The sequence below is a fragment of the Lagenorhynchus albirostris genome, chromosome 7 (assembly GCF_949774975.1).
Source record: "Lagenorhynchus albirostris chromosome 7, mLagAlb1.1, whole genome shotgun sequence".
Lineage (NCBI taxonomy): Eukaryota > Metazoa > Chordata > Mammalia > Artiodactyla > Delphinidae > Lagenorhynchus > Lagenorhynchus albirostris.
Window position 1 is genome coordinate 32,170,246 of NC_083101.1, and position 14,978 is coordinate 32,185,223.

Sequence of the window (14,978 nt, forward strand, 5' to 3'; positions counted from 1 at the left end):
GAAACCTGCCCAGACGCCCTCCATGAACAAGACTGTGCTCCTGGGATAAACAACCACCACCAGGTGCCTGCTGACTTCCCTGGGGAGCCTCAGCCCTGGGGATGCTCAGGGTAGGGCGTCTGCTCTCTTATTGCTACAAGCAGTTGCTGGCTCATCCTGGGACTCATGGATGGTGGGAGTGAAGCCCAGTGCCCAGTACTCTCTGCAGTGAACACGAGACTGTTCCCTTCAGTGCTCCTTCGCACTTCGCTCCTTCAACTTCCCTTTCATTTCCTTAAATGTCAAAAACTGATAAGGCCCGAGGCTAGACACTAAAATTCCATTGTGCAGACTCTAAAAACACCAAGTTCCTGCAAGCACCAGAAATCAATGACAAACTAACAGTGGTCTAAAATAAAAAGAGTCCTTATTTTGTATTACATTCTCTGCTTTAAACAGTGGGGCTGTAGAGGGTTGTTTCTCAACCCATCCAGATAGTTTATATTATGTCCATAGCCATCCCATTCTTTTCTAATGAAAGGTGCCCTGGAACTTCTAGTGAGCACCACTTCGCTGTGGGGCCTTGGGCACTCCTTTAATCTTTCTGAGTTTCCTCTTCCTTATCTATCAAACAGGAATTATAATTACTACCTCCAAAGAATGTTGTGGGAATTGCATGAAATAAAGGATTTGAAAGCTCATGCACAATGCCTGGTATACAAGAGGCCAATGAGTGTTAGGTGTAACTAATTCTGAATTCTAGGTGGTCCTTACCTTACTCATAAATTCCTTTAATTTTCAAATCTCTTGCCACATATTTCTCTCTCTTGGCCTTCTTCATTAACAAGTTAATGTCTCTTTAATTGTGCTTCTTGGATGAACAGCTTTATTCGTTCATTCACTCAGGAAGTATTTCCTGAGCACAAAGCCTGTGCCGTTCCTTAGCCAGACACAGGAGAACACCTGGTAAATAGGGCCTCTATGGTGCCTGCTCTCATGGAGCTTATCACCCACTTAATCCTTTGCTGCCTGCCTAATAGATGGTAGTCACATTGCTGGCTCAGCATGGCTCCTGCACACACAGGACTGTAACTATGCTAACCACTGGCAGTCTAGTAGTAACTCCACCTCAGTCTCTCCCACAGATCCCTCCACAGAGGGACGCACGGGAGCGAATGATTCACCCTCAGGGTTTAAAACCCAGACCTCAGAACACCGGCATGAGAATCGCTGGAGCATGACTTAAAAATGCAGATTTCTGGACTTCCTTCAAGGTAGATCCAATCCGAAATAGCTGGGAATGAGGCATGGGAATTTGCACTTTAAGTGAGAGTTTCTGGTAGTATGGTATGAAACTGGGGAGGGGGTGGTAGGGAAGACAAAGAGGGGAAAGGTGATGATTTTTCCTATAAAATTGGTAACATGTTGGTACCATCTCCTATAAATATATAACTAAAAGGAAGCAAGGAAGATGAAATTTAAAATGCTAATGTGGACTTTAAGAGAGAAGCTTAGATCCCAGGTTCTAGCTTTTAGAAAAATCAGTTCCTCTTTGTGTTTGGTGTCATTGAGTGTCATAAGTTGAACCAAATCTTTTGACCCAGAAGCTATTCTCTTGGAGTAAACACTGGGGGTTGAGAAGCTGTGGGAACTCTTCAGCACCCCATCTGGTGTATGAGAACAGCAACTTGTTAAATAGAAACTTGGGAGGTAAATGCAATGTTCAAAGCAAATACTTGCTCCCAGGAAATACTTTATGCACCATGAGAATCTTCCTGGAATCACAGAATGTGAGCTACAAGGGGCTTCAGAGAACACCAAATCCAACATTCTCATTTTACAAAGAAGGAAACTAAATTTCTGGTGAGGCAAGTGACCTGCTCAGGGTCTTAGAGCAAGTCTGTATTAAAACTGAGACTAGAACCCAGGAGTCCCGGCTGCCAGCCCAGGGCTCCACCCACTGCTCAGTTTTTTAATGCCTGGTCAATATTTCATATGTCCACCTTGAGCAAACTTTTCACTGCTGACTTAGTTACAAACACAGCAGGTTTCAAACTTCTTCAAAGGAAGGAGTGGACTGAGGAAGATAAAATAAAAGTAATTACCTGATGGAAAGTCTGAGAACAAACAGCTCCAAAAAGGCTGATTCTATAAGTAATGTCTGATCTTCTTTGGGGAGATCAGTAAATCCGGGAATCTTTTCTGCCCAGCTTCTAGATACGTCAATGGAGGCTGTTAGAAGGTTGTAGAACTGTTGTACATGCTCGGCATCTGTGCCTGCAGCGGCCTGGTCAGTGGGACAGTACTAGAATGCAAACCACAGACAGCAGCGTTATCTCAATCCAACAGGGATAACAGCATCATTTGCAGCTTGGCTCTTCCAAGATTTTCAACACCTAAATCCTTACTTTTAGGTGCCACAGTTTATGAAACCTTTTTGCATTCACAGTCTCATCGGATTCTCACAATAGCTCTGTGACATAGATAGAGTGGATTCTGTTACCACTGAATAGGCAATGAAATTTGCTTAAGTCCCATTAGTGCGGTGGTTTTCAATCCTGACTGCAATCATCTGGGGAGCTTTAAAAAAACACTCATGTCTGGGTCATATCCACAGAGATTCTAATTTAACTGGTCTGGGATCGGGACTGGTCATCAGGAATTTTAAAAGCTCCCCAGGTGATTCCAAAGGGCTGCTGTGTTGAGAACCATTACCCCAGGGGTTTGTGTCTGCATGGGCCTCCAGCATCCACAGATTCCCTAAGGCACAGCTGTCTCCAAACAAGATGCTTAATTAACCCCTGGTTCTCAAACTGTGGCCCCTGGCCCAGCAGCATCAGCAACACCTGGGAATGTGTTAGAAATGAAAATCTCCAGCTCTGCCCCAGACCTACAGAACCAGAAGCTCTGAGGGTAGGCCCAAGAAACTGTTTTATCAAGATCTCCAGGTGGATCCTCATGCACAGTGAAGTTTGAGAATCACGGAATTAACCAATACGAGAAGATGGATGCTTGCTGCAGGTGGATTTCTGAGAGATAAAACAGACAAGGAAGGGGTCGGGGAGGAGTGTGTCCTTGGCAGGGCCCAGGCAGCTGTGTGCCATCAGACTCAGGGCTCGCGGCTACTAAAATTAATCAAAATTAAATGCAATTTAAAATCCAGTTCTTCAGTCACACTGGCCATATTTCAAGTGCTCAATAGTCACATGTGTTTAGAACACTTCCATCACAGCAGAACACCCTATTGGACATCATTGATCTAGAGGGCCCCGGGAGAAGAAAGGTACAAACAGGGATAAAGTCTCGACACGGCTTTTAGATATGCTGGTAGAGTCTGGGTTTTGCTTGAGTCACTGGAGTCAGGCGGGAAAGATGGATACAGCGAGATAATAATCAAGGGACAACCAACAACACAGAGACTTAGGAGATGTGCAAAAACATTCATATAAATATGCACGTCATTGCCTTCACACGAAAACAGCTGAGTGTGCTTTTGTGTCTCCGTTGATATCCTCAAAGGGCATGGATTTTAATCCTTATTTTACAGATGAGGAAACTGAGGCTCAAAGAAGCTTGGAAAGGTTAATACACTTTCCCAAGTTACATAACCAACAGTGGTACAGCCAAGACTTAAACATGGCTCTGTGATTTCCAGTCCTACACCTCCTAGCTGTTAATAGGTCTGATGTTACTAGCTGGTGGCCTGTAGGATAGTTTTAAAAAGGATTTTGCTTTGCTTTAATTGGAGTTCTCCATGTATGTATTCATTTGGTCCCATATTTTGTCAACACAGTGACTGGCACATAATTGACGCTCAATAAACTGTTGTTGAATATTGTTCCATGAAAGAACAGTCAGGGGAGTGCCTAGGTTTGCAACAATACTCTAACCTGGCTGGAGGACAAACGGCCAATAAGCAGCCAAGTGCTCACTGTAGAACTACACAGGTGTGAGGAAATGAGGCACTTGTCTTAATTGGGTCTTTTTTTTTTCCTTTGTGTTTTCCCAAGAGGCATCATGAAATAACAAAAGAAACATCAGACAGGGAGCCAAGCTACTTTGATCCTAGATTTGTCTAGCCTCCTAATTTGTGAAATAATGTAGCTCTGCTGCTATAGTTATCTGGGGTAAATTACTTCATTTTTTCTGAGCCTCAGTTTTCTCCTCTGTAAAATGGGGATAATATCTTCCTTAACATTTTGTTGTGATGATTAAATGTGATAATACATGCAGAGGACCTGACGCATAGAACGTGTTTAACACATGACGACAGTGATGATACTGATAACAGTTTTGATACTTGGAGTTATCACTGTCCCTCAGCTTCCATATTTATAAAATGGGGGAAGGGGTTGAATTGGAAGGTTTCTAATTTTCAGCCCTGACTTTTTCTAGGATCCCATAATATCAGGTCCAGTTCAAATCCCTGGCTCCTCTGTTCCCAATAATCTACCCAGGGCCTGGATTCTGTGAAGCCCTGGATGTTCTGTGTTGTAATGGACCATGGAAGCAAAGTCCAGGAGAAGGAAGCAGTCATCCTTCCCACAGATATTCAAGGATGACAGCATGATACTGGTGTCATAGACACTCCCCACCAGTTCCTTCCAGCACACATACTATTAACTGGAGGAGAGTGGGAAAAAAAAGATTTTATTTTTAAACTTTCTCTTCTTATATGAATCTAATTCCATATGCTCTCCAGGGGCAGGATGAAATTCAGGGCAGTACCACCTTTAGAAAGTTGACAGCACTACATGTGAAACTCCCAGGTAATTCAGAGTTGAGGAAAGAATGTTGGATCAGGCGGTAGGTCATGGGGACCTCCTCCAGACTCTAGCACTGACTTGCTGTGCAGCCCTAGACAAGGCACTTAACTTCGCTGGGTTTGTTTCTGCCTCTGAAGCTGGAAGTGACTAGACTAGCTGATTCCTTCTGGCTCTTGCATTCAGCTATCTTTCTGTTACTGATTTCTAGTTTAATTCCTTTGTGGGATTGACGGCAGACACTGTATGATTTCTATTCTTTTAAATGTGTTAAGGTGTGTTTTATGGCCCAGATCACCATCTATCCTGGTGAATGTTCCATGTGATGGCTTTTGCATTTGATGATTCTAAATGTTGCTAATCACACCAGGTGTGACGGTATTGCCTAGAATTTGATACTGATTCAGCATTGTTGTTTTAAAATAGTGTGTTAAATGGAGAAAAAAAGACTAAAGAATGTCAAGGAATGGGACCTAACAGCTCTCTCCTGCACTGAAGTCCCTGAAACCATGGCTCACAACTCAATAATCTCCCTGCTTCCAATATTTGCTCAGAATCCTCCAGAGCACTTAGCTTTCCCCCAGGGTCCTCTGCAGGCCTCCACCCCTGCTGGGCTCACATTTCATGCATCCTGCACACAGGGAAATGCAGTTGCTGCCTGTGTGTGCTGTTTTCTCTGATAGAGCCCAGCAGGGAGGAAAGCCAGCAGGCCCTGTGTGCCAGACTCCAGCCAGACCCTCTGAGCTTCACCTGCAGCGATTCTGGTTCATGTTTCAGAATTCTGGAGCCAAACTGGATTCAGCCTGAGCCACCAGTAACTTGGGGGTGACTGGAGGGTCAGCATCAACTGCTGGGGGGAAAAGACAAATCAAGTATCCCCTCTACTGAACATAAGATTTAAAGAAACGGAACAAAACATTTTAGAGTCTTTCTCTGCCTGGACTAGCAATTTATAAACACCTCGCTAAGGAATACTGTACGTGGAGTTGGAAGAACCAGACCCCCATCTCTGCTTCTGTGCTCCCCTACATCCCTCTCTCTCTGGGATAAGCAGCTTTGGGGTTCACCAAAGAAAAATCTAGAAATACTTGTTTATTGACCATTCTCATCAGACATAGGCCAAATAGAGAAAGACTTTAAAAATGAATCTTTTTTTCCTATTTATGCTTTTTATTCCAGCCTATATGAATAATCAATAATCAGGTTTTACCACTAGTCAAAGACACAATATTGCATTTACTGATAGCTAATGTCTAATGCAGATTTCTCCGAAGCACTTAGATTGAGAATCTAGAGCTGCAAAAAGCAATGAATACTATTTAAACTAAATTGAGTTGGCACATTTCAAATGGCAATACCATGGCTATACAGGTCAGATTTCAGCCACAACCTAGGCCTAAAATAAGTTATTTGGGAATTACGTGAGACCCTTGGTGAACACCAGCCCTAAAATTTAGCAATGTGATGTTTTCATAGCAGAGTGGAATCTGCTATTTACTCTTCCTCGGTGTCAGTCCAGGCTAAATATGTAAAATGTCCTAAGAACACTTTGTTTCCACTTAGAATGTAACTTTTCCCTGGGTCCTTATATTTCTTTATATTTTAGATGTTATCATTCTATGAGCCAAACTATGTATACATATTCTTAGGTTCTTACACTTTAAAAAGTGACACTTTAAAAAGTGGCAATGAATATATTTTATCCCCAATTTTTTCTTTTCTGATATAATTGCCTCCCCTCTCTAAAAAACCAAACCAAAACCAAAAAACCCTCCTCTCCTCCCGTCAATGGCATCACTGCAGTTACATATTTGTTTCCTTTCTGTCTCCTTCACTTGCCTGTAAGCTCCATGAGGGCAGGAGCTGCATCTTGTTCAATAACGTGTCCACTGCTCTGGAAGAATTGTTAAATGAATCAATGACTTTCTGTTAAACTTATCTCTATTGCTCATTCCTTCTCAACCCCAAGAAAGTTGGGATACAGGAGCTACGAGGTAAAATGGAATTGTTCTTATTAAACCATATCGATCGTCCTCAAGGCTTAGTGTGCCAAAGAATCCTCCAAGGTCCTCTTCAGAATACAGATTCCTGCCTGCCTTCCCCCGTCCCCCAATTCTGAGTCAGTAGGCCTGCCTGTGGCCCCGAGAATCTGCATTTGAAGCAAACACCCTGACTCCTTCTGATACATGCAGTCTGCGCACCACACTTTGGGAAATGCAGACCTGTACCCATAGGGGAATCAGAGGGTCAGGGAAGGAGAAGGCTGGAAGGGATCATGGCAGTGCATTTAGTCCAATCTCCTCGGCCTTCAGATGAGAAAACTGAGGCCTACAGCGGGGCAGAACTTGCCTGAAATCATCTAGTGAGTTGGTGGCAATTTGAGAGGGTCTTCTGAGTAGCTTCATGAAAGCACCCTCTTTGCAGAATCTTCATGTTGTTTACTTTGTAGGTTTAACACGTGTCAACCATGTTGTTTCTTAGGCTATCTTGTTAACATATTTAAATGCCACTTGCTGGTGCCTGGTTTTATCTGGGCAGTATCTCTTGTATTTGGAGTCTGTTACTATACTAAGTGACACCCATTACCAGAAAACATCCTAGTTTGCTGGAAAATACTTGAAATGACCAACTAATGAGGATGGGAAGTGCATTTTCTCATTAGTAATTATGCAGGTTCTGAAGACAAGCCCAGTATCTATATATACTTGTAATGCTCCATTAAAGGCAACTGTGGGGTACAGATTAGCAACATTTCAAGGAGAAACAAATCAAATGTGACGTGTTTTGACTGCACTGATATACAATGATCTGAGCTCACTTTTGAAGGAGAGAAGTTTGGCCCAAAGGAGAAGAAAAGTTCCCAGAGCCAGGAACGCTTCACAGAGTGAAGAGCCCTCTTTCTGGCCTTGAAAACCCCCTTCCCTCTGTGACTTGGAACAACTCCTCACCTCCCTTTCCCACAAACGAGGAAAATGCTCACTTACTACCTTAAAGGCACACAGGCAGGTACAAGATTAGAACATACCTGCCTGGAAAACATTTTCTCATTTCTCTGATTCACTGGGGGAAGGTAGCATCTTTAATAAATTGTTTTGGTCAAGCCAATTGTCTGACTCAAAACTGACAGGGCATATTCTTCTTTAAAAGGTAAAATTATGTATACCACTATGATATAGACTAGGCAGGAATAAATGAAGAAGAGACTTTCATTTTTCACTTTATTCACTTCTAAATGGTCTGCCTTTTATAAATTACTCTTATTGTAATTTTTAAAATCTAATAAAGCTTCTATTAAAAAAACCTAGTATATTGCTATTAAACAGAAGTGGCAGTATGGTGAAAGAGAAACATATTACTTTGAGTGATGAGATTTGGGTCTAACCCTAGCTCTGCCACTGACCTTAGGCAAGCCACTTAGCCTTTTTAAGCCTTTATTTACTCTTCTGAATTATGGGTTTTGGATAAGATGACCTCAAGATCACCTCCAGTTCTATGAATTAATAAATAAAAAACTTTAAGGAGAAGGTAATATGAAAATTGAATTTCAATGAATGACATTAAAAAAATGACTGAAACCATAAATTGTACCACATAAACTGGGTTTAAGTGAAATTATGTAAGAATGTACGTGATGGTGCCTGGCTCAAAGTAGGCATTCAATAAATTCATTTTGCTTCATTCATTTTATGTTAATTTTTTTTTTTTAAAGAGAACGAAGCAAATTCAATCTTGTGAAGTAACAAGTTGTTTAACAACACATATTCTTATATGTATATGTATATATATTCACTTGCATTTAGGGACAGTAAGGTAAACCCTAGAATCATAAAATCTTAGCATTGGAAGGAAATTATTATCAGTCAAAATAACCTCTCTCCTTGTGAGGAACCCTGTTATGTGTTCTCCTTAGTTTCTTCTTGTGTTGATGAACTCACGCTTCCACAGCAGCTCTTGTAGCAAGGAGAGCTCTTCCTTGTCCTCAGAGTGAGCTGGAAGGGCCCCCTCCTTCACTATCTAGTTCTGCCCCAGGGAGCAACAGTCCTCTTGGCAACAGGGCCAAAGTGTGACCTAATCCTGCCGAATCTTCTCCCTTTCTGTCTACGTATTTCCATTTCCTCCAACCATCCTTTTCGAGTTTCCAGAAACAGTGTATCCACATACACTGCATCCTCTTAAATCCCAGCTTGGAACTGAACTCCACCCTTGAAGTGTGGACTGACAGAGTCCGTGGGACACCATCAACTTGGCTCTAGTCCCATGCTTCTACTACTGAGGCCTAAGCTAATTTTGCATCCCTCCCTTCCACTGCACACTTGGTTGGTTCTTACTGAATGTGTATGGAATAAACTCCTGAGATCTTCTTAACATGAACCACTGACAGGCCAAGGCTCCCCCATTTAAAAATATTCTAAATGCTGAGCTTCACACTTATTTTTGTGACCTTTCTTCACGATGGTTTCAGCCCATCCTGTTCCAGCTTGTCGAAATCACTCTGAATGTTGACACTGACATCCATCATATTAGCGATCCCTCCCAGCTTTCTGTCATCTGCAAATGTGATCAGCATGCCTTCTCTGCCTTCATCCAAGTTTTTGATGAAAACTCACTGTATTTTATTAAAAAAAGACTTTTAATTTAATTGATTTGGGTCCAATTTTTGATAATTTTGTAAAGCTATCTAAAAGCAGGAGAATCCAAGCTATGAGGTTCAACCCAATTCCAAAACAATGCAATTAAAATAAATACGCTTTACAAAATTGAGCCAGGCCCCAAAGGTAGTATCAGTGTGACCCAGACCCTGGCATGGTCAATCTGTTATTTTGGGCAAAGCTAACAATTAAATTGGATAAATGTTTGTTGATGAGGATGATGACTCTAGCCTAACACCCTGAATGGTACAGAAGCAAGCAAACACAGTGGATTGATTTTTCACGGTGAGGCAGTTCCCATCTGGGACAACTCAAAGTACGGGGTAGGGTTTGCTGCTGAATAACTAATTAGGCCATGTAGACCAATAATTGGATAATTTGGGCCCCCCCAACCCACCAAATCACTTCGTGGACTAAACCTCTGGACTGGCCATCAATAGCGATTTCAAATGCCCCAGAACAAGGTCAGATTGTGTGCTGTAGCCTCAGTGAAGGCAGTGCCAAGAAGCTTCATTAATTCAAATGAATTGCATAAGGGAAGGCCAGAGTTGGCTCATGGAAAAGTTTTTATTCCCAAATGCTTTTCTCTCACCCACTCTCACTGAAACCAGAGATGCAAGGAATTATGGTTTTAAGAGCACAGACTTTGGGGGCCAAATTGGGCCCACTTGGCTTCTAATTCTATCTCTGATACATATTACTAGGTGACCTTGGGCAAGTCAGTCCTTTAGCCTTTCTCAGTTTTAATCTCATCTATGAGAGATCATAACACTTACCTTAGTGGTTTTGCTACATAGCACCTGACATGTGTAGTGTTTATACTCATTAGAACATTCAACAAAGGATAGAATAAGAAGTTTTGGTCAAGGAGATAACATACAGGGCACTGTGCTAAAGCTTTGACAAGTATCATCTTATTTAAACTTCCCTGGGAAGTTAAACCCTGGGAAGTATATATTATTATTATTACGCCACAACACAGATTAGGAAACTGATGCATTAAAAGATTTAATCAGTTGCTCAAGATCACCCAGCTAGTACATGATGGTGTTGGGATTTTAATCGAGGCCTGCATGGTTCCAAAACCTAAGCCCTTAATCACTGCATTATTCTGTTAGACTATTATTTGAGACTTGACTTCAGTCAAGAGATGCTACTTGTAATCAGAGTAAGAGTCCTCAACCTTTGATGCTAAGGGTCTACCATGCTTCTCATATGAAGTCTTGTGCTCAAGTGTGGAGAGGAGGCTTCACAACCTAAAATGAGGGAGGGGATGAGGGAAGGAAGATCACAGCAGATATACAAATCACCCCTTCACTTTCGTCAACATTGCAGCCTAAAAGAAGGGCATATGGCAGACACTCTCACACTCTTGGCCAGCTCTTCAACCAGAAGTTTGAAATACTGATTGGACCTGGAGAGGGCAATCTGGTAGCTGCTGCCAAGCCAAATCAACCAACTGGGGATCCCTGGACTGGTATCTCTCTTATCTGTGCGTAAACTGTGTTTCTAAGTTTTCTTGTCTTACGGTGGGATTAACCATTCGTACAGTTCATGCTTCTTTCAATGGTTAGATGAGACAAAGTACCACAATGCCTAGCACATAGAAATTGCTCAATAATTGAGATCTTTTTCCTTTCTTTTCTTCTTGGGTGAGACCCTGTCTTACTAGAAGTCTGCTTTTCTAAGTCTCTTTTAAAACTGCCTTCCAGTAATGTTTATACCTTTGCTCCGAAAATCCTTCCTCATCATTCTTTGTGTTATCCGAATTTCTGGGAAATTGCAGGGTTTAAACTGATGATATTTTACTATATCCCATATGAAATAAAAGTGTTAATACATTTTGGTTGGCTTAAATAACAACACTGGTAATCATTTACAATTTTCAAATGTTTTCTCAACCGTCATTCCTGTGTGACTGATGTTCAAAACATCCCTCTGAGGTTAAATATTGTAATCATCTCCACTGTAAGGATGAGAAAGCCAAGAGCAGGAGCCAGGTGACACAGGCAGGAAGCAGCAGAGGCAGCATTCCATCCCAGTCCTCCTGACACCTCCCGATGTCAAGGCCAGTGTTTGCTCCTCTCCATCAATGGTTTAATCCCTCAGTATAAGCACTAGGTCAGTCAATGCCGGTGCAATTGGGTAAAATGTTTAAGGATAACTTGAAGCTTACCCAGATGGTTTGGTCACAATATGGAAAAAAAAAGTAGTCACTTTGTCTAAAGCATGAAAGAAATGTACAAATTGTAATTCACCTGTGCAAATTTTCGTTGGCACAACCATCAGGAATCCTGCAACAATGGGTATGACAGGTGCAGCACTGTCAGGGTCATTTGTTAAGGCATTTAGAGATTCAATAAGGCAAAAATTATTTGGTGCAATGGATGCACTGGAATTATTAAGTGAAGTGAAAAATAGAGAAAAGGTATGAAAACGGTTGAGCACAGTGCCAGGCACAAAGTCATTCAATCCACTCTTATTACTATTATCATGAACAGAGACCCTGATCATTCATTCAAGAGCAAGACATCATAAAACTTACTCTGGAATAATCGAGATCTCTGGGCGTTGAGTCTGTTAAAGCTCGGACGAGGGCATTCATCATACAGATTGGAGGAGAAGGTGGAGAGGGCTGAGAGGCTTCCTGCTGTAATGGGCTCTTTGGTTTGGAAGGCAGCCGACCTCTCCTCCCTTTCAGACTATCTGTACGGACGACTGATACCGAGAGAAACAAACAAAAAATGTCTTCAAAGATATCCATGAACAGCCATAAATCACGAAAAGGAATCAAAACACTTTACAGTTGAGCAAATCATTAATGATACCAACCATTTAAAAGTGGCAATAAGTTTGGAGTAATAGCCACACAATGATTTAATGAGAGTTGAAACAAGCAGCATAAAAGCCACCCCATACTTACATTTGGTAATGAATTAGCCCTAAAAGTCTCCTTCTCAAATAGAACAAAGATGTATGTACACAGGCTCTCTATTGATTTTGAGAAATTAGAATAAGTAGACCTCAGCTATTTTTGAATGTAAATACACACCATAAAAATAAAATGTTGAAAAGAAAGGGAAACTAGGAAACTTCACCATTCTAATGTAAACATTAACTTTTTCAGTGATATCTGAGAATATTTATAAGCAAGCTGGACAAAAAACATTATATCCATACCTTCTTTAACCATTCCGACACTGAGACACTTCTGAAATCGACAGTACTGACATCGGTTTCGACGTCTCTTGTCTACAGGGCAGTTTTTATTTGCCAGGCAAACATATTTTGCATTTTTCTGCACTGTTCTCTGAGGAAATACAATACAGAGATAGTCAACTAATAGTTTCTGGAAAGAGGTAGGACCTGACAAGATGTATTTTAATTACAATGTGAAAAGCGACAGTGCAATTTGTATAATTAGATAAATTTAATTTCCTAACACGCTAGCCTGCAGGAAAAACAATTTTATTAGTGTTAGCTGCTGACAATGAAAATCATCTCGGATTGTTCTGAAGCAAGTCTCAGGAGACACCCAAGTCTGAATGATAAAATCATATCTGAAATTACCAGGTCAACATATCATACCTTGGAGGATTAGATTATCTTCACTTTTAATATCCCTTTGGGAACAATCTTCTACTTGTTCCACTCCCCTGATTATTGCTGACCTTATTAAAATAAAATCAAAATGATCTGGGATGTACTTTGCTAGATATCACTATTGTAAGTCAAATATCACAGAAACTGGCTTTGTTCCCCAATAGAGATGAAATCATAAAAAGCAGAAACGAGGACTTGTCTAGTTATAACATATAGGAAATAATGTTTTAATGCAAAAAAAAATCACTTAATCAGCTTGTATAGTGTATTTTATTTTTAAAAGAATGGTAAAACTGTCCATTTCTCATTTTTGAAAGCAAAATCGTAAAACGGGATACTAAAAACCGCTATCACATCCAAGAAAGAAAAAAAAAATACCAAACAAACAAAAAGAATGAGATAAAAGAAGGAATATGAGAGCCATATATTTTCAATGAAAATTCCCATTAATTGGTTATTTCATAAATGACTATTGACACAGACATCAAAATAGTCATACTGTAAAAGACGTATCATAAAACTTGGGCCTGGTTATAAAATAATGTTGTATTCTTCAGAATCACGTATAATTTTAAAATGAAACATGAAGAAATAATAAAGGATATTTTATGCTCCAAATATAAGAGAATGCTTGATTTTTTTAAAAAAATTAAAAACATTTGTGCAAATGGATGTGTATTTACCACTCATTCAGGAATTACCTGAATCTATTCAACTCCAAATAGAGCAGAAAGTTGGAATTTATTTGGTAAGCCTGGGCTGCATAAAAAAAAGAAATCCAGGTACTTTGGGATTGGTGATCTATTTTGTGTCTAAAATTCTAAATAGATTTACTTTCTATCTTTTTTAATTTTCAGCAGTTCTCAACCCCCTTGTATCAGTTTTCACTCTATCACCTTTTAATTTCATTTTAAGAGATCATTTCTAAACTGCTTATATAAAATTTAAAGCCAGATACATTTTCCCTGCTTTAGCAGGTGATTTTAGTTTAAAATGCAACATTTCCAAAACACAAACATACTTCTGAGGTTTCCACCATTTAAATTCGCGGCAGTTTGTAAGGGTAGGAGACTTGTGTTTCCTAAATGAAGCTCTCTTTCATTGAACATGAAGTAATTAAAAAAAACTCTATTTCTTGCCATCGTCCTCAAAGATATCCCAGTTTCAGTGCTGGTGGCATTTTGCTTCAGGTATACGTTTTCCCAATAACCTCAAACCTTCCTCACATTTGTGTATGCCTGCACAATAGTTTAAGGACAGGGAGAGATCGTTATGGTTCAATCACTGAATTCCCATCATTAACTGCACTTCATGTCACATTTTTAAAGAATTCAATTTAATGGTAGAAAGCCACTGGGTAAAACCTGCTCCCGTTCCCTTAATTAACAGATCTGTAGGGTGGTTCTCCCTTATCCTACCCCTACCCTTTCGAGTATAGATTTGTTTTCAAGATATTGCTGCTGAAGAAGGATGCTGTTGGGGAACACTTCATTGACATTTGTAGATGAGGAATGTATCACCCCTCCTGTATTTTGGTCAATTCAGGGGTGATTATATTTGTGGATTACTTATACTTCTCTTGTTTTTCTTTCTTTTTCCCCTTTCAGCTGCCCATTTCACTGCCTTTCAGCATTTCCGCTGAAATGCTGTAAAAAGCAAATCTGCTAAAGGAATGCAGTTACTTGAAAGTAAAGCTTGAGTAGTTAAGACAGAAAAAAACGGCTAAACCGATGGTTCTACATTTAAAACATCATAATCCTGCATACCTCCTGTATGGCATTTAACATACTGCAAAATCCTTCCACAAGCATTTTCTCATTTATCTGCAGAAATTAATCACATGATTCCTATCTCCAGATCAAAAATAACTGTTGCTTGTTGGTATGTATACCAATGCACACATGTGCATTTTTTAAATAAATGTTTCTATTTTCATTTATAATGAACTATTCTTTTATGGCCCTTTAAAGCTTATAAAGTGCTT

General features: G+C 40.3%; 1 protein-coding gene across 2 annotated transcripts in view; it reads right to left on the reverse strand.

The window, feature by feature from the left end:
* The window catches only part of NR4A3 (nuclear receptor subfamily 4 group A member 3), a 39,641-nt gene that overhangs the window by 16,250 nt on the left and 8,413 nt on the right, over window positions 1-14,978 (reverse strand). For both annotated transcript variants that reach the window (XM_060154749.1, XM_060154750.1), the window contains 3 exons: window positions 12,572-12,701; window positions 11,937-12,109; window positions 2,085-2,284 (listed from right to left, as the gene is read on the reverse strand). In XM_060154749.1, the coding sequence (XP_060010732.1) occupies window positions 2,085-2,284; window positions 11,937-12,109; window positions 12,572-12,701 (503 nt within the window). The remainder of the gene's footprint in view (window positions 1-2,084; window positions 2,285-11,936; window positions 12,110-12,571; window positions 12,702-14,978) is intronic.